The 19,299-nt window shown below is 53.7% G+C and overlaps 1 protein-coding gene across 5 annotated transcripts; it reads right to left on the reverse strand.

The window, feature by feature from the left end:
* On the reverse strand, positions 8,562 to 17,085 carry KIF12 (kinesin family member 12). 5 transcript variants are annotated; one of them, XM_018052660.1, is made up of 19 exons: positions 16,429 to 17,085; positions 16,070 to 16,135; positions 15,899 to 15,977; positions 15,620 to 15,747; positions 15,425 to 15,500; positions 14,666 to 14,800; positions 14,366 to 14,501; positions 13,325 to 13,416; positions 12,998 to 13,190; positions 12,209 to 12,327; positions 12,022 to 12,126; positions 11,322 to 11,424; positions 11,140 to 11,230; positions 10,876 to 10,962; positions 10,407 to 10,497; positions 10,237 to 10,335; positions 9,533 to 9,633; positions 9,317 to 9,435; positions 8,562 to 8,976 (listed from the first exon to the last, which is right to left on the reverse strand). In XM_018052660.1, exons 3-19 carry the CDS (start codon positions 15,965 to 15,967, stop codon positions 8,876 to 8,878), a joined length of 1,845 nt encoding a protein of 614 aa, XP_017908149.1. In that variant the 5' UTR covers positions 15,968 to 15,977; positions 16,070 to 16,135; positions 16,429 to 17,085; the 3' UTR covers positions 8,562 to 8,875. The 5 variants fall into 5 exon arrangements, with proteins under 5 accessions (XP_017908149.1, XP_017908147.1, XP_017908146.1 ...); XM_018052658.1 differs by lacking the exon at positions 16,429 to 17,085 and adding an exon at positions 16,205 to 16,289 and having other exon boundaries at positions 12,998 to 13,145; XM_018052657.1 differs by lacking the exon at positions 16,429 to 17,085 and adding an exon at positions 16,205 to 16,289 and having other exon boundaries at positions 12,998 to 13,148.

Genomic DNA, 19,299 nt, shown 5'->3' on the forward strand with positions numbered 1-19,299 from the left:
GTAAAGGCCCCATGCTGCTGCTGCTGCTGCTAAGTCGCTTCAGTCGTGTCCGACTCTGTGCGACCCCACAGACGGCAGCCCACCAGGCTCCCCCGTTCCTGGGATTCTCCATAGGTAGCAGAAACCACACGCAAAAAGTTGTGAGCACCCCATGTCCACTAGAGGGCAGCAGAGAACGTCAGAAAGAAAAGGAATTTGTTCACAGGTTCCTCCTGACCGACCTGGAGGCAGAGGCCAAGAGTCAAGGCCAGCAGAAGTGGTAGAACCAGGGCTGGAATCCAGCTTCCCTTGCCCCAAGCCTACTTACACCCCTCTGATGAGTGTAAAACACTCAGCTCTGCCTTGCCTATCCCCACCCCGGCCACAGACCTGGATGCTTAGATGAGCCTTCTTTAAAACTAGTTCCCTGCCCAGTGAATTCAGTTCTCCTGGTGAGCTAGGACTGGGTGTTACTGCTATTGAGCACAAGGGCTGCAACCACCTGAATAAGCACTTAGGTTCATAATGTGTGCCGGGTCCAGTGCTGAGGACTCAGCAAGCACGTCATATTGAATCCTCTGCTTAAGGTTCCATCATTTCACTATGATGTGTAGCCCCATTTTGCAGATAGGAAAATTGAGGCCAAGAGATCAGATGACTTGGTGTCAAGGGTCACCCAGCCAGTGAGTAGTGATCCAAACCCAGATGTGTCTCCCTGACCACCGAGTCACGCTGCTGACCTCCCAGATCCTTGTCCCCTGATACACAGTGGGCCTGTGGCTGTGTTCTTTCAGACACCTGGAGCAGAGGGGTGACTGTCTCCCTCCTGTACTCCTCTCAGCGTGAATGAGCCTCGTTCTCCCTTCCCCGGCCAAGAGCATGCTTGCTTTCTGCCACAGCAAGACTTGGCCCTTCTCTTCTTCCTCAGAGACCAGCACTGTGCTGGCCACTTAACAGCAGCTCAGAGACCACCTACTAACCAACCGACTTAGAACTGTGAGCAGAATGTAGGTCAGACCCGAGAAAAGACCACCCAACTAGAAGACAACTGAGGGAGACTGGGAGATTGAAATCACCATGGCCAAATCCTTGAATCACGACCCATGAATGAGTGACTGGGGTATTCGCAGACACAATTTTAAAAGCAAAGGCCCCTTGAATCGCTGATTTTGAGTTATTCTGTGCATCATGGCTGGCAGGATCCTCAAGCCTTTGTCCAGCAGAGTGATGACCGAGCAGATGAACTTTGCACCCAGACTGTCCTGGGTTCCAGTCATGGCTGTGACCCCTTCCTGCCTGTTTGGTCTTAACCGACTTCAACTTTCTCAGCTTGTCTTTTCCTCTGTTAAATGGGGTTCATAAGAACTAACAAGGGCGTAGAAGAATTAAGTGATGAGAAACATGTCACTTTCTTGCTCCTTGGAGAGAGCTTAGCAAATAATAAACGTTAACCCTGGGTGGAGGACCCTCTTGCGTGTGTCCTCAATCATGCCCAACTCTTTGCGACCCTATGGACAGCAGCCCACCAGGCTCCTCTGTCAATGGAATTTTCCAGGCAAGAATACTGGAGTCAGTTGCCATTTCCTTTTCCAGAGGATCTTCCTGACCCAGGGACTGAAACTGCATCTCTTGCATTTCCTACATTGGCAGGGAGATTCTTTACCATTGGGCCACCTGGGAAGCCAGGGGATTCCCCTGCTTGTGTGCACACTTAGTTGCTTCCGTCATGTCTGACTCTTTGCGACCCCATGGACTGTAATCCACCAGGCTCCTCTGACCATGGTATTCTCCAGGCAAGAATACTGGGCTGCTGTGCCCTCCTATAGGGGATCATTTCTATCCAGGGATCAAACCTCGTGGTTCGATGCAGCGGATTCTTTACCACTGGGCCACCCAGGAAGCCAGAGGACCCCCTTAGATGTTGTCAGTTCAGCCCCGTGATTGTAGGAGCAGGTGGCTCAGCTTGCAGAAGCAGCCCAGAAAGTGCGACACTTTGGAGCTGGTTGTCCTGGAGACCCAGCTGCCCCAAGAACAGAGCTTGTGGCCCAGGGCGTGGCTTGCTTTGTACCCCGGAAGAAAGGGCTCCCAGAGGAATAAACTCCCAAAGGCCTGGTGTGCATTCAGGAAGAGGACACAGGAGTTTTCCTGCTCTTTGCAGGCTGGTCTTCTCTGCCCTGCATTAAATAAAGCAGGACCTCAGCAGGCCTGCCCAACTCCTGGCTGACCGAGGTGACGTCACCCAGTATCCTTGGAGGGATGAAAATAGCTCTTTTCTGAAATCACAAGACAAGCCAGACTCCTTGGAAAGTCCCACTGGCCTTTCTTGAATGAAGACAAATGCATCTCTAGCGATCAGCCTCCCTGGAAGGAGAGTGGGAACTCTTCCCTGGTTTTCCATTGGGTGACAGAATCCTGAATGGCTAATCTCTCCCTGGAAGAACCCATATTAGAAGGCTCACCTTGTAGGAAGGAACCAGCAGAGCTGGGTGTCAACTTCATGAGTCTGTATAACCAGAGTCCAGATATTAATGCAATTCCTCTCCTGGAAAATAGGACTGGTAGAATATTTGTGCTGAAAGCATCCATTAGTAATGAAAATAGTAGTAACAGCCAGCATGTATTTAGCACTGACCACTTGCCAGGTTCTATCCTAAACAGTTTACATGGATTCACATTTTTAATCCTCATATCATCCCCTATGAGCACATTAATTTCTCATAGCATAAACCAATCTTATCCCTGTTTTCAGAGGAGGACTTAGATTCAGAGAGGTTAGTTACCTTTTCCAGGCTCCCATAACCATACATTGGGCAGACAAGCTGAGAGAGGGAGAGAGTTTGCCAAGTTCTGTAGCCAAGAGACCTCCCACACAAAAGGCTGGATTTTCAGGGTCCATTTCTAATTCTCTTGATTCTGGCTAGGTTGCACAGAATCCTCCTTCTGTGGGTAGCCTGTGAACAATTACTGTATCTCTGGAGGTGATGAGGTTTCTTCAATGGGTCAAAAGAACTTGGGAAGTCCATTCCTCCACCTTATTAAAGACCTCTGTAGAGTCTGAATTTGTTGAGCTGTTGAGATTCAATGGAACTTAACTTCTCCAAGGAGGCTGCTCTTTCTTCTTAGTGGTTCCTGGCTGGATAAAAAGCCCTCGTCTATTATCCCTTCCTTTGTGGTCCTACTGGGTAGCACTTGGCATGGTTGTTGAGCTCACCTATTCAAGAGCCAGAACACCCTAGCCCAAATCCCACTTCTGCCACCTACTAGCTGTGTGACCTTGGGAAAATTTCTGAGCCTCTTCTTGTCTTGGTTTCCTCACGGTAAGATGAGGATAATAATAGTACCTACTTCACAGAGTTGTTGTGAGAAATGCAACATGGATATATGGCCAGTGCTGAGAATGATGCTTGGCACCAGAGAAATATGCTAATCATTATTATTTCTTTCATTGCATAGCAATTGTCACTTTGATTGTCTTACCCCACTTGGACTGGAAGCTCTCTGAGAATAGAGCAGTGGCTTAAGGTCAGGCCAGTGTCCTCATGCCTAGTAGGCCAGGCCTGGCCTTCAAATAAGGACTTTGACTCAGTGGTGAAGAAATCTGCCTGCAATGCAGAAGACGTAGGTTGTCCCTGGTTGGGAGGATCCCCTCAAGAAGGAAATGGCAACCCACGCCAGTATGCTTGCCTGGAAAACCCCATGGACAGGGAAGCCTGGTGGGCTATAGGCCATGGGTGTCACTAAAGAGTTGGATATGACTTAGCAAATAAACAACAAAATGTACAATGAGTGAGAGACAGTGTAATTAGAGCCAGGGGCTGAAAGAACGTTCTTGAGGAAGACGCTTGTGGCCAGCAATGTTTTTTTTTTTTTTTTGGCTGTGCTGGGTCTCTGTTGTGGCTCCCAGGCTTAATTGCCCTGTGGCATGTGGGATCTTAGTTCCCCGACAGGGGATAGAACCTGTGTCCCCTGCATTGAAAGGCAGATTTTTAACCGCTGGACCACCAGGGAAGTCCCTATGGCCTTCTTTGCTGACCTGTAAGCGTGGATGTCAGTGACGGCCAGTGGGTGTGTAGATCTGTTGCCAAGCAGGCTTGGAATCCAGGTCTCCTGCCTCCAGTCCTGGTCTCCATTCATAGCACCAACTCGTTTACAAGTTCTAGTAACTGCTGCTCCTTGTTTCATAGCAAGACTACCCCCACCTACCCAATCGCACTCCATCATGTTTGCTTTAAAACAAAAAGGTCAACAGAGAATTCCCTGGTGGTTCAGTGGTTAGGACTTCGCATATTCACTGCTGAGGATGTGGGTTCAGATCCTGGTCAGGAAACTAAGACCCCATAAGCTATGCTGTGTGGCCAAAAATAAAAATTAAATAAATAAATAAAGGAAGACAAGTCTTTGGAAGCTCCACAAGGAGACAGAACAGGAAAAATACTCAAGGACACAAAATATCCCTCAAAGGGGCTGCAATCAAGTCAGTTTGGTGTGCAAAACTGAATTACTAGGGGTTGGGGCAAACGTGTCATTAGTCAAAGGGAAGAAACCTGAATGAGAGAAAGCAGGATGCGAGAGAAAGCTGACGCAGGTAGGGGGATGGGGGTGCGAAGTTCTTGGCCGGTAGATCTTCACAAGCTCCCCTGTTCTCTGCACCTCTTCCGGTCTACCTTGGGGTTGGTCACTGAGATGAAACCCCATAACCTTTTAAACCCAAGCATCCACAGGAGTGCTTTTCCTGAAGTTTCTCTCGTCCCACTAAAATGTTTTCACCATGCTCCCCATTCTGCATTGGCTAAGAGTTAGAGTTCCCGAGGATCTGGAGAACTGGATCAGGGCTCCAGACATTAGGTTGGTCACTGGATTTGACACCATTCTAGAAACTCCCGGATGGCCTTCCAAGCACTGGTAAACATCCCCACGCCTAGCCAAAGATTCCAGAGAACCCCTCCCAACTGCTACACAAAGTTTTACAGTTTCTAAGAGCTCTTCTACGGATTTGGAATTCTGGGAAATTTCCACAGTGCTTCTGGATTTCTAATAGCTGTCCCAGTTCTAATGTATCAGAGACTTTCTTCTAAGTTTGATAGTTCTGGAGAACTGCTACCCTATGTCATGGGAGCCAGAGAACATCCCCCAATTCCAACATTCTGGGGAAAGTCAGAAGTGTCCTGTGGGATCCACAGTTCCGAGCAATGATGACAATCCTGGGATTCTGCGGACTTCCTCCAGGGTTAGGGACTCTGGACAAGCTGCTGTTCTTGAGTAAGGATGTTGAGAGGGAGGTAGACCCATGGTATATGACATGGGGGTAGTGAGGACTCATCACCTTCAGTCCTGTGTCTATCTCTGGGAAAGTAAGTAGGGATTTTGCTGAACTGGAACCAGGAAACTTGAAAATCGTGGCTGGCTCCAGCGGGAGAAGGAATTGTCCAAACAAGAATGAACCGGTCACAGCCAGGGGCCCCCTGGGTGGTCCTGTCCAAACTTTCCAAGGCGGCCAAGGAAAGCTTTCACACTCAGTTCCAGGGGCCTCCTCTGCCTGAGGCTAGAGACCTCCCAGCAAGCAGGGGCACATACAGTAAGTGAGATAAGGAACCTGGGGAGTGGAAGAGCCCCGGCTCAAACCTGCTGAGCCACACAAGCTGATGCAGCATCAAAACTATCTAGAGTAGAAACAAGTGGCTTTATGGCAATTATTGGGCTCACCCTCCTTCCACCCTTCACGTCTCTGCAAAAATGTCACCTGCATGAGACCTTTCTTAACGCCCCTATTTTAGAACTGCACCCGCCCGGACCCACGGACCTCCCTCTTCTCTTTTGCTCCATAGCCTTTATCACTTTATCTGACTTCCCATGTCTTTTGCCCATTTTCTTGTTTCTTGTCTGTGTTAACAGTAAGGCTCCTTATGCTCCTTACTGTTCACAGTAATGCTCCTCAATGCTGGCCCAAAGTGGGTTCTCAATTTGTTAAGTAAAAGTTTTTGGAACCCAGATTGTCAATTCCATCAGATCATCACGTTGACTGAAATTGGCTTTTGGCTAAATTGTCCGCAACAGACAAAGCCCTGTGCTGCAATCTTTCCACGTGTCAGTGGATTTAATCCCCATGACTGACCCGAGAGGGGCTACTATTCTTGTGTCTGTTCTGCAGATGGGGTGACTTGGGCTCAAAGCAGTTAAGTCACTGCCCAGGGTCACGGAAGGGATGCCACTGAGACCTGAGCTCGTGCTATGCCATCTATGAACTGGACCCCAGCCGCCCCGCCCGGCCCAGTGCCTGTGCCATACGGCCATCACCCCACCTCCCTGGGTTCTGCCTCCGTGGACGCTAACCTTCTACAAACACTTCTATCCTCAGTCACAGGTCTCGCCTTTCAATACCTGGCTACTGTCGTCACCAGCTTGGGCTGACCCTGCCAGCCCCAGCTTCAGGGACCAGCTCTCCAGAGAGAGCCTCAGGAGTCAGAAGCCCTGCAGCGGGGACACTCAGAGCCGCCCACCCCAGGCCACACTGCATACACAAGCATAGCTGAGAGGCACCCTGCTTTTTATCTTTGGGTCCGTACTTCCGTGGGGAAAAAGAGGGCATAACTATGGAACGTTACCTGGGCTACTTTCCACAGTGGTGGGTACAAGTGTATTAGGTCTTTCCTTGCTTGTTCTTGTGCTGGGGAGTGGGATGGGAGCAATCGGACTTGATTTTCTTGACTTTTCTGGGACCAGGCCCATGGGCAGGTCTGAACGTGGTTGCGGATGATGGCTATGACACCTCCCCAGGGCGTCCCCAGTCCCGATTCTCTCCAGTGGCTCCCTAGCTTGTCCTCTGGGCTCAGTGTCCTTCTCCCCAAGTGCTCCCCAAGCCCATGGCTGGGGCTGGCCTGCCTGGGGTCTTGCCTGAGCTCAGTGTCCAGTGCCCAGGTCTCAGGGGCTGCCCAGCCCAAGCGGGGCTTAGGTGCCGTTGGTTGAGGTATCTTACCTCTCCCTACACCGGTCATCTCATCGGTCCCCCTCCTCCAGTTCACCCTTACCAGTCAGCCCACCTGCCACAGTGGCCAGCATGCTCTAAACGCACATCGAAGCTAGTGGCTCCTCGAGACCCTTCCGTGGTTCCCCTTTGCCCTTGGGACAAACCCCAACTCCCAAAGTGGCTGAGGCCACGCACTTCTAGAATGGCCCTGGAAACCTTTGGAATTCTGAACCTTTGGCCCTGCAGCCCGCTCCTCACCCCCACCTGCCCTGGGCCAGCTGCCATTCCCCCTTAATCATGACTCTCTTTGGCAAACCTTCCCTGACGATTTCTGACTGGGTGACCCTCGGTGCCTCCAGCGCTCTGGGTTTCTCCTATCAAAGCATGCGTGTGAGGTTGTAAATGTTTACCTGTCTGCCCCCCACAAGACTGTGAGCTCCCTGGGCAAAGCCAGCTTGTCCCTTGTCAGTCTTCTTTGTCACCTTGATTTACAGTTGATGCCAGTGGTGTTTACTGAATGAGTGAGTGAATGTATGAACAAACAACGGAATGAGCCACTTGGGGGTCTCAGTTTACCTAACCATAAAATGGGAGACTTAGGTTAGCCCCATGGCTCTTTCTGTAGTGGGGTCCTCCCACTCACACCCCCAATTTCACAAGTCACATCTGGACTTACCTCTAACTGTGGACCCACAGCATCCTACTGGGCATGTGCCAAGAATCATGATATTTCTAATCTCCTTGCCCCTCACTAGAGATCAACAGGACAGGGAACCATGTCTAAAGGACTGAAAACCAGGAAGTGGTCCCGGGAGGGTGCAGGCCTTGTCCAGGGGCTCGGAGCAGATCTGCAGCTTCAGAAGTCAGGCCCTATGGTGCAGTACCAGGACACACACAGCTGGCACAGAGCGTGCAAGCCCCTCAGCCCAACACCGGCCCCAGCTCAAGGCCAGAGCAGTCTCCCCCAGGCCTCCTCATGGAGATGCTCGCCACTCCCTCTCCCCATGCCTGCCCAGTGGTACACAGTAGTTGCTCAGTTAAAATGTGTACAGTAACTAAAATTGTTCTCCAATGTATGGATCGCCCACCCAGTGGCTCTAAGGGTAGGGCTAATGACAACCTCCTCCAAAAGGACTTATGCTCCACCTGCGCCTCGTGGGACTTCAACCCTGAATACTCATTGGAAGGCCTGATGCTGAAGCTGAAGCCCTAGTATTCTGGCCACCTGATGCGAAGAGCCGAGTCACTGGAAAAGACCCTGATGTTGGGGAAGATTGAGAGCAGGAGGAGAAGGGAGTGATAGAGGATGAGATGGTTGGAGGGCATCATTGACTCAACGGACATGAGTTTGAGCAAACTCCGCGGGATGGTGAAGGACAAGGAAGCCTGGCGTGCTGCAGTCCACGGGGTCTTGAAGAGCCGGACACAACTGAGTCACTGAACAACACATAGAAGGAGGTTCTCTATTTCAGGAGAACCTGAAATATTCCTGATCTGAAGGGGAAGGGGACAGTCACCCCTGCCAGGAGTCCTGGCCTCCTCTTCCTCAGAACCCCTCCCCTCTGGGTTTCTCCCAAGGGCAAGAGCCTGACTAGTCAGAAGATAAGACCAACCAGACTTGGAGCTGATGTCTCTCTTTATTCATATACTTCATCGCCCGTGGCCTGGTTTCTCCTGAATCCAGTCTCATTTCTCCGAGTCTGGGGTGGCACCCACCCTTTACGTCCCCAGTTTGCCCCATCAGCCCGCATGCCCAGGCCTGGCCTCTGCCCAGGCCAGCTGTAGACTAGAGCAGCGGCTGCTACGCCATGGAACAGATGGAGAGACTGAAACCCAGAGTGCAGAGCCCAGCCCAATGCCACATGAAGGTCTTCGGGGTTCCCACGCTGCCCGCAGCAGGCAGGGAGGGCCTGGCTAGGGCTCCGTGTGCCCTCAGCGAGGGGGTGGCTGGCTCCGGCCACGTCGCAGGGAGGTGCCGATTTGGTCTCTGAGGGCCTCCAGTCTCCGGGCCAGGTTTGGAACTGCAGCACCCCCTAAAGGGCACACGGTGAGGCTTGAGGCCATCATTTCCTTGGGCCTTGCCCCCTCCCCCCAGGCCCATCAGGGTCCCAGCAGCCTCTGGGGAAGTCTCAGACACCCCCCCTGCCCCACCCCGACTCCATCTGCCATGAACACCACAGGGCCCCAGGATACATCTGGGAGTGCAGGTGGCTTCAAGAAGAGAATTCCAGGTGTGAGAAATAGAAAGATCGTAGAACTCTCACCACTTAATCCGCCCCCTATTTCAGAAATGGGAAGACTAAGGTTTGGAGGTGAGTTCCAGCCCAAGATCACACAGAACACTAGCAGCCCTCCCCTCACGACCTTCTTCACCTCTCAGCACTGGCGATGCGTTCAGGGGCCCCGTGGGCAGAGGAGGTGCAGAGGGCATCACTTTCTCCTCAGTCAGCATCTCTGCCAGAACCTGGGTCTGAGTCCACTCACTGTGACTCCTGGGCCAGGGGGAGTTGGGTTGTGGGAAGTGAGCCTTCAGTTTCCCAGACCTTTGCCCTCACCCTCCATCCCCCAGTGCCCCAGGGCTGGGCTCACCTCTCTCTTGAGCACTTGGCAGAGCTAGGGCAGCATGGGGGTGCCCAGGGCGGGGGCCGGGCGGACAGGGGCCCATTACCTGGGGCCTTAGAGCCAAACACCTGCAGGAGAGACCAGAGGCCACAGGGCTGGGTGATCTCAGCCCTGGCACTGATCATGACACCACGCTCCCTGCCAGGCCTGCCCCAGGGGGCACGAAGAATGTTCGGTGAGCATAAAGGGGTGGAGGTCCCTTTTTCTGCGGGCAGTGGGTGGTGCTTGTGAAGTCCTCTCTGGAGACTAGGCACTCCACAAGGGCAGGAACCACATCTGCTCTGTGAATCCTCAGTGCCCAGAACAGAGGCTGCCACAAAGCAAGGAGTTTAGGGGAGAGTTACTGAATAAGTGAATACTCACTCATTAAGTAAATCCATTCACTGACTCATTCATTCAGTGCATAAATGAGTAATGCGTAAGTGAATAAATGAATAAGCCAACAGCAGAGTAAGTTCCCAAAAGAAGGTAGAATGGGGAGGAGGGCGAGGCAAGGTTAACAGCTATTTTGAACCCCGGGCAGAGAGAACCCAGAGCCAGCCACTTCCTGCCATGACCCAGCCCAGGTCCCTGGAGTCCCCACAGTTCTGGATCCTTCCAGACTACAGACCACTAGTTCCAGGTCTCCAGTTCTCCCCGGCCTTCCCTCCTTCCACCTCGGCCTTTCCTACCTGGGGCAGGTGGAGTTCCCTCCGTGGGCAGGCCCAGTGGGCCAGCGGCGCATGGCACAGGGGACAGAGTTGGCAGCGGGGGCAGAGGGGTGGCGGGGCCTGCAAGAGGTCGTGTCAGGGGCTCCGTGACATCCCTGCCCCTCCCTTCTCCGGGCTGGGCAGAGACTCACATGGCACAGGAGAGGTGGCACCATCACACAGGGACACGGTGGGGCTGGGCCAGGGCCTGGCTGCTGAAAGCAGCAGGCAGAGAGGAGACGCCTGGAAAGAAGGGTGAGCTCTATCTGCCTGGAGCCCTCACCACTACCATCAGCCTGGCACCCAAGTCCTGCTTTTAACAAACACTCGTGGAGCCCTAACTACATGCCAGGCATTGTTCTCAGATCTTTACATATGAACTCACGCCATCCGGTCTTTAGGACAATCCTGGGAGGCAGGCACTGTATCGCCTCCATTTCACAGAAGCGAAAATCCAGGCGGTGAGAGGTTAACGGACTCACTCAAGGTCACATAGCTGGTGGCAGAGCTGGGGTCTGAGCCCCAGGGGTCTGGATCCAGAGGGCAGATCTGGCCGAGCCACCCCCTTTCCCACCTGCCCTCCATCCTAAAGGCTGGTCTCCAGCTGGCAGCCTTGCTCACCGCTCCAGCTCGCGGACCTGCCGGGCCAGGATGCGCTGCTCGCTGTAGGCCAGGTCCCGGCTGCTCTGCAGATGCTTCTTCTCTTTCCTGGGAGGCGGGGGCATCCGTCAGCTCCTCCTCACTACAGCACAGTACGAGCCCCGGAGGCAGGAGGGGACAGAAGGGGAGCCGGCGGGCGGGGGGTGACTAGAGAAGGGAGGCATCTTGGCAGAGGGGGCCCCGCAGAGAGGGGCAGGCCACAGAGTCCGGACTAGGGCAGTCTACCTGAGCCTCTCATTCTCCAGCATGAACTCCTGCAGCATCCCGTAGAGGTTCCGCTGAGCCCAGGCCACCCGGGCCCCACTGAGTCCAGAGGCTGCAGGGAAGAGGGAGGCAGCTGGAGCCCCAGGAGCCCCAGGAGCCCCAGAGCCAATCCTCATCTCACCCCCACCCCAGGGAGCCCATACCCTTGGGGTCCATTTGGCCCAGCTGGGACCGCAGGTGAAGGTTCTCCTCCTGCAGCTGCAATGACTCAGCCTCCAGGTGCTGGGGCGGCTTTGCCTTGGGGGACTGCAGAGAAAGAGGCCCAGGGCTGCTGCTTACGGTTGCACAGGTTTCACACTGTGCAAGGGCGTCTAGGGTAGGGGAGTAAGTGCAGCCTAAAATCCAGCCCAGGCTCCACTTGCCCACTTGGAATCCTGGCCCAAGGTTACATACACTTGGAAGGGACACCTTGTCCTAATGGCAGCAAAGTGCCATGTGGCCTCAGCTGTCTCCCTGGAAAGCCTGCTCTAAACTGCTCCCTGTCCAACCCCAAACTCAGTTCTGTCCAAACCTTGGTCCAGATTCTGACTGCAAATAAGATCCCACATCAAACTCCAACTTAGCTCAGACTTAGTCACGATACTAGCTGGGATGTTGGCTAGACCCTGAAGCATGTCCCGAGTCAGACTCCAAGCCTAAACCTACCTTAACCCTGACCATGAAATCTGACTGCAACCCCACCCTGCCCAAACATAACCCCGTCATCAAGATTTCAATGCTAATCCCTGCCCTGACTCAGTCCCAGACTTCAACCGTGGCACTGATTCAGCCTCCAGCTGTTGGACGGTGCCCACCACCTCCCCTGCCTGTCCCTCTGCTCTGCCCGCGCCTCTCTCCACTCACCCTGGGGGCCTGTGGCCGAGTGGTGACCCTCTGAGCTCGGCTTGCATATCGCAGGGTGCTGAGGGTCTCGGGAAGGCACTGGGCTGAGGGGGACACGCAGGCCACCTGGGGAAGACTGCCCCTGAGTGCTCCTCTCTGGGAGCCCTCCCTCAGGACCCAGCCCTCCCTGCCAGCCTCCCGTGGATACCATGAGGGTGACCCCATGGCCCCCTAGCGAATCTGCCAGCAGCTTGGTGAGCTTGCTGTCCCGGAAGGGGATGTGGCTCTGCTTCCGCTGAGGGTCCAGCAGCAGCGAGATGCAGTGACCTGGGTGGGGAAAGCGTGGTCACCCTCCATGTCCAAGGCCACCCAGCTGGTACGCTGCAGAGCTAGGTCTCCACCAGGCATATATGTCTCTTCGGTGTCTCTTTCCACATGATCGCATTACCCACTCAGACTACTTGGCCACCAGACTAGGGCTCCCACCTTGATCCCTACTGCCCACCAAAGGGCCTGGCAAAGGGGCTTAGGAAATGTCTGACAAATGGACTGAATGAAGAGATGTTTTCTACACACCTCCCCAAGCATGCAGAGAGGAAGGCCAAGGTAGGTCCCAGCTAGTAGAGACCTCAAGGCCAATGGCCTGGGGGGTGGGGAGATGGGAAGACAGGTTAGTGCCCTTCTCCTCCCTGGGCCTCAGTCTTCCCAAATACAACAAGGGTCAAGTTGAATGTCTGAGGGCTCGCACTCTGCATTAAGTGTTTCTACCTCCCCAATTAGAATTCAACTGTATCCTCAGCGTTTATAGACCCACAGAGCTCTATGAGGGAAAGCATGAGACACCAGCAAGCTGAGGCCCCAGGGAGGCCTGTTGCTGCTGGGTCACAGCTCTTTAACGCTCCTCCATTCCCAATTAACCCCCTGGCTTCCCCACTGTGGATGGCTGTGGGCGAGGCACAGAGCAAGGACTCGGGCAGTCAGTCCACTCAGATCTCACCCAGGGCCAGCAGGCTGCGGTTGATGCTGTTGGCCTCAAGCATCAGCTCCCCACGGGATCCTGTAGCCGCCACCTTCTCACTGCCGGCCAGGTCTACAAAGCACAGCTTCCCCCCAGCGGGGGGTTCCCCGGGGTCCACAGGAGGCATCTGCTGGGGTTGGAGGATCAGGGCTCCATGGGGACTTGGGAGGGGCTGTCATCATCAAAATCACAGGGCCAAGGGTTTCCACTATTACCTCCCATGCACGCCCAAGTTGGTTTATACATCCAAAGGCAGACCCTTGCTGGGTGGCCCTGGGCCGCTCCTTTTCAAGCTGAGGCACTCACAGTTTGGTGGCTGATGTAGAGTGTGAGCAGGGCATGGCTTCGGCTGGAGGCCTGGTTCAGGGTATGAGCGGAGCTCCTTCGACGGCTAAGACCTAGAGAGGAAAAAATCCTAGAGTTAGATGTGGTAGGAAGAGCAAGTTGTCACCAATGAATAAAAAAGGAGCAAAGACATCCTGAAAGAGGGGCCAGTGGTGCAAAGGCACAGAGGCAGGAGTGGAATGATGGGTGCTGAATTGGGTTCTAGCTTGAACAGGTAAAAGGGGACTAGAGAGAACTGAAGGGAAGAATGTCAGTCTGATTCACATTTTATTAATATCAACATCTCTCACATTGCTATGTGAATAGAGAGAAACCCAGGCAGAGAGATCAACTGGGAGGCACTCAGTCGGAACCCCGAGACTGGCCATAGCAGGTGCTCAATAAATAGCTGATGAATGGATGAATGAGACCAAAACAGAAGAGCCTTCAGGCTAGGGCTTCCCAGGCGGCTCGGTGGTAAAGAATCCACCTGCCAATGCAGGATTCACGGGTTCGATCCCTATGTCGGGAAGATCCCCTGAAGGAGGAAATATTCTTGCTGGGATAATCCCAGTGACAGAGGAGCGTGGAGGGCTACAGTCCATGGGGTTGCAAAGAGTTGGATGCAACTTAGCTACTGAGTATGCAAGAAGTATGACCTTTACTCTCAGGGTTCTGGAAAGGTCTGGAAAGGGATAGGGATGTGGTTTGCTTCGTTTGATGGAGAAGCATGCACTTAAAGGGGGGGATCCCTCCAGGAGGTACAGTTGAGGCTTGACCGAGGCAGAAGCCCAGTGCTGCAGAGAAGGGTGGGAAGAGTCTGGAAAGCAGTATCAGCAGGCCTGAGGGGTAGGAGTGGGGGGCACCCTTGGTTTGTGTCTGAACTGTTGGTTTGCTGGCCTTTTTCTACCACAAGGGTCATCTCTGAACCCACAGCTCCAGCCTGGGACCCCGAGGGCACTGGGTGAACAGGTAAAATACTTGTGTCCCACGCATCCCAGAGCAGCTTGAAGTAGCACGCACCCATTTGCAGAAGTTCCATGAGGGCCCCCAGGCTCCCAAACTCCACCACCCGCAGCTGCTCCACATAGAAGCCCCGGGTCTTGTTCCAGCGAACAGGGAGGGGCCGGGGAGCCCCCAGACTCAGCAAGTCCCGAATCTGAGAGAGGAGGATGGAGGGTAAGGGAGGAGCCTGAGTCCTTGTTTCATCCACCCCCAGACCTTATGGTCGACAGCCCCCCACCTATTCTATTTCCAGTTTCCTTGGAAAGAAATGCCTCCCTTTCCTTGTGGGCTGTCTTTCTAGCCATCTCAGTCCCCCACCTGCTCATTGTAGACCTCCAGGTAAGAAGCACGGAGAGTGACAGGAACATCCAGCTGCTGCACGCGGTCTAACAGCCAGGCGAAGGTCCTCTGCATGATGCCAGCCAGGCTGGGGGGTACAGGCACCCCCTCTCCCTGGGAGCAGAAACAGCCGAGCCTGGGGCTGGGCTACCACCATCACCACCGCCGTTATGATTACTCTTTGTAGAGCACTGTGCCCGGAGAAGGTAGTGGCACCTCACTCCAGTACTCTTGCCTGGAAAATCCCATGGATGGAGGAGCCTGGTGGGCTGCAGTCCATGGGGTTGCTAAGAGTCGGACACAACTGAGCGACTTCACTTTCACTTTTCACTTTCATGCACTGGAGAAGGAAATGGCAACCCACTCCAGTGTTCTTGCCTGCAGAATCCCAGGGACGGGGGAGCCTGGTGGGCTGCCATCTATGGGGTCGCATAGAGTTGGACACGACTGAAGCGACTTAGCAGCAGCAGCAGCACACTATGCCAAGTTCCCATACCCACATCTCATTTAATTCTCAGTCATTTTATAGATGAAAAACCTGAGAGCTAGGAAATAAAGGGGACACCTAAGCCCAGGTACTCTGGACTGGCCGAGACCCTTTACCTTCCCTGATCTTTCCTTGCCTGCAAATAAATGGAGCTGGGCTGCATCGTCCAATTCCTTTCCGTCTGGGAGTCTGTGCTCCCCAAGGCTTCTCGCCCACCGATCCCCCGGGGGCTCTGCTAGAGCTCGGCTCACCTGGGGAGGAGGTCCGGTCAGGGTGTAGGTCTTCCCGGAGCCGGTCTGGCCGAAAGTGAAGACGGTGCAGGAGAAGCTGCGGGCCGCAGGAGTGTGGCTGTACAGAGGCTGGTGCGTGGCTGGGTTGGGGGAGAAGGGAGGGAGGGGGCCGGGGCGGGGCCGTGCGCGGGCGGGGCGGCCCCCGGCCTCACTCACCCGCGCAGCGCCAGCTCGCCCAGGCGCCGCACGCCGCACGCGCGGAACACGTCATCTTGGGTGCTAGCTCCGTCCAGCACCGCGCCGAAGCGGAAAGCCACGTCCGGGCCCCCGCCCGGGGGGCTCACCTGGGGAAGGGGGCCGTAGAGAAGAGGGCGGGGCACCCTGGGGAGGGCGGGGCTCGCCTCGGGGAGGGCGGGGCCTGGGGGAAATTGACCTGGAGGGACCTGGCGTGCTCCCCGAAGTTGGTTTTTTTGAGGGTGGGGGGGAGGTCCTCACCTGCAGAGTCCGGGTCCCTGAGCAGTGCAGCGCGCTCTGCTCCCCTCGACGCAGCTCGGCAGCGCTCATGGGACGCACCCTGTGGTCGGACCAGGCGGGGAGGGGGCGGATGTCCATCCTGAAATCTCCATCAGTCCCTTCCTCGCCGCCTCCAAGCCAACCTACACCTACCTGAGCACCACCTGGATGGGCGTTTCTGGCCCCTCCGGCCCCTGCTCCAGGTTCCACGCGGGGTCCCTGTGGCAGCAACTCGAGTTAACCATCGTGTCCCAGCGGCTCCTTGAACCTCCCTAAATCTGTACTTACCCGTCGGGCGACCCGCGTTCCTCCATGTTCTGCTTTGCCCACGGAGTTCGCTCCGCCCGAGTCTCGTTCTTTTCCCTCCCCAGTACCCTCCCCCTTCACACTGGGACTGGCTATACACCCTTACATCCCCCACGCTCATCGCCCCCCTTTCCCAGGCAATCATCCATCCGGAAAGGCTCGACCTGCCTAGGGCTAACTAGTTAAAGATTTACCCAACCTCCCACCTGTGTGGTGGAAAAGTCTGGAGCTAGAGGGTTCCGGAACCTGGGGATCTCTTGCCCTTGGCCAATCCCATCAGGAGGGACCACCAGACCAATCTGCTCTGTGCACAGATGGGGGTACCGAGGCCGGGACTGGGACAGGCTCAGCCCAGGCCACACAGACAGTCTGAGCAGAGCATGGGACCGGGCTCTTCCTACTCTCTCAGCATACTTCTTCCGTTTTGTAATCTTCCTCCCCACCTCACCCCTCTGCAGCGGTTCCAGCTGCTTCCAGCTGAGCCCAGGGAGGGGAGGGGGTTGAGAAGGATGGGAACGGCCCAGGTCCCAGTTCCAGGAAGAGGTGGCTGGATTCAATTCCTGAGCTTAGCGGACTACATGGCTCCGAAGCATCTGGTTTAAACTTTGGGTCACCTGCCTCTCCAAGGCCAGGGCAGTTGGGAGCAGCAGAGATGTCTGTGAATGTGCTCAGGTGGGGCAGCCACCCGTTCAGTGCCAGTCTCTATGCAGGGCACCAAGACGGGAGAGTCCCATGCAGATCCTGCCCCTTCTGAGCTCACAGTCTTGCTATGAAAACAAGGAAGTACAATCTAGTGCAGGGGTTTAGGGGGAGGGTAGATTTGGAGGCCTGTAGGAGCAGGAGCCCTGATGGCAGAAAGTGAAGGAGAACTAAAGAGCCTCTTGATGAAAGTGAAAGAGGAGAGTGAAAAAGTTGGCTTAAAGCTCAACATTCAGAAAACTAAGATCATGGCATCCGGTCCCATCACTTCAGGGCAGATAGATGGGGAAACAGTAGAAATAGTGGCTGACTTTATTTTTCTGGGCTCCAAAATCACTGCAGATGGTGATTGCAGCCATGAAATTAAAAGACGCTTACTCCTTGGAAGGAAAGTTATGACCAACCTAGACAGCATATTAAAAAGCAAAGACATTACTTTACCAACAAATGTCCATCTAGTCAAGGCTATGGTTTTTCCAGTGGTCATGTATGGATGTGAGAGTTGGACTATAAAGAAAGCTGAGCACCAAAGAATTGATGCTTTTGAACTGTGGTGTTGGAGAAGACTCTTGAGAGTCCCTTGGACTGCAAGGAGATCCAACCAGTCAATCCTAAAAGAGATCAGTCCTGGGTGTTCATTGGAAGGACTGATGCTGAAACTGAAACTCCAGTACTTCGGCCACCTGATTCGAAGATTTGACTCATTGGAAAAGACCCTGATGCTGGGAAAGATTGAGGGCAGGAAGAAAAAGAACAACAGAGGATGCGATGGTTGGATGGCATCATCGATGGACATGGGTTTGGGTGGACTCCGGGAGTTGGTGATGGACAGGGAGGCCTGGCATGCTGTGTGATTCATGGGGTCGCAAAGAGTCAGACACAACTGAGCCGCTGAACTGAACTGAACTGAGGAGCAGGAAGGTGAGAGTGGTGGGTGAGGGTATTCCAGGCAGAAGGAACACCCTGCCGGAAGGCCAGGGTCGGGGGGGGGGGGGGGGCGCGTAGATGTGCGTGGCACTGAGAGGTTTGAACCTGGGCCCCATTCGTGAAAGAAGCCAGTGAAGGGTTACCAACAGGAAAGTGACACTGTCAATGGGTATTGATTGCTATAATTACTGCCATTGTGGCTGTCTCTGCCTGTTTTCTGAATATTTCTGTTAATTCCTCTTCCCTCAAACAAACATTAGAATGAAAGTTCTAATCATCACCCCCTCTCAATGTAACATGATCTGTATACCATAAATGACAGCCAACAATCAGAGCAACCCAAACAGCGAATGGTGTTATCTTGGGTGGCAGTGAGCTCCCCACGCACTGGAGGCAGGCATGCAGGAGCCAGTTGGCTTTCTGGGTTTATAAGGCTCCTAGCTAGATCTGTAGGGGGAACTAGAGAGAGCAAAGAGCCACTGCCTCCAGCTCTGCAACTAACGAACCGCAGAGCCCAGGGCAGGTCATTTCCTCCTTCAATCTGTTTCCTACCAATGAAAAGAGATGATAGTTTCATGATTTCAATGAACCAGTGTAACTGAAAGTGATTCTTTTATTGTAAAGAATTATTTAAAAGCAAATCCCTGGTGAGCTCCAAGATTCTTTTCTACTCTGAAATTCCTTAATTTATGATAATTTTTTGAATAATTGAGGTAGACAGGACAAGAATTGCCATCTTTCAAAGTAAAAACAAAAACAGGAAACGAGAGGTAGGCAGGGGAAGTTGTCTAAGGAGAAAGCAGCTGTAAGTGGGTGATCTGAGAGAGTTTAACCGAGAACTCGGAACTTTTAAGTCCTGAACTTTCTGCTCCAGCAGCTTGCCCTGTTCAATTGTAAATCCAGCAAGCAAACATTTGCTCCTTCAAATGCTTTTAAAAGGGTTAAGGATCAGTCACTCACATCTTAGTGTGTGTTGGTTTGATCAGACTGCTGTTCCTCCTCAAACTAGAGTGAGGGGAACCACACTGAAGGGATTTTGAGCAACGTGCCGAGACTAAGCCTGTGCACGCTGGGGTGTGATGAGCTAGGGGTAGGCCTTTTGCACCAAGCTCCCAACCTGGATCTGAATGTGGTCATCACTGGGTGTCCACAAGCAGGAGCGCAGTTCTGGTTCTGGTCTCTAATGGTGAAAGTGGACATCTGCCACACGTATGCTGAGCATTCATTCAGCAAATTTGTATTAAGCCTCGTCTATGCACCAGGCTTCCAGGCATTTGAGATACATTAGTGAACAAAACAGATAATACTAAGTGTCAGGATGTGGAGCACCAAGAATTTATACGTTACAGGTAAAAGTGTGAAAACAATTGTTTTTTGGAAAACTGTTTGGCAACATATACTAAAGCTAAACACATGCCTGTCCTCTGACCCAGCAATTCCACTCCTAGATC

The sequence above is a fragment of the Capra hircus genome, chromosome 8 (genome assembly GCF_001704415.2).
Source record: "Capra hircus breed San Clemente chromosome 8, ASM170441v1, whole genome shotgun sequence".
Classification (NCBI taxonomy): domain Eukaryota; kingdom Metazoa; phylum Chordata; class Mammalia; order Artiodactyla; family Bovidae; genus Capra; species Capra hircus.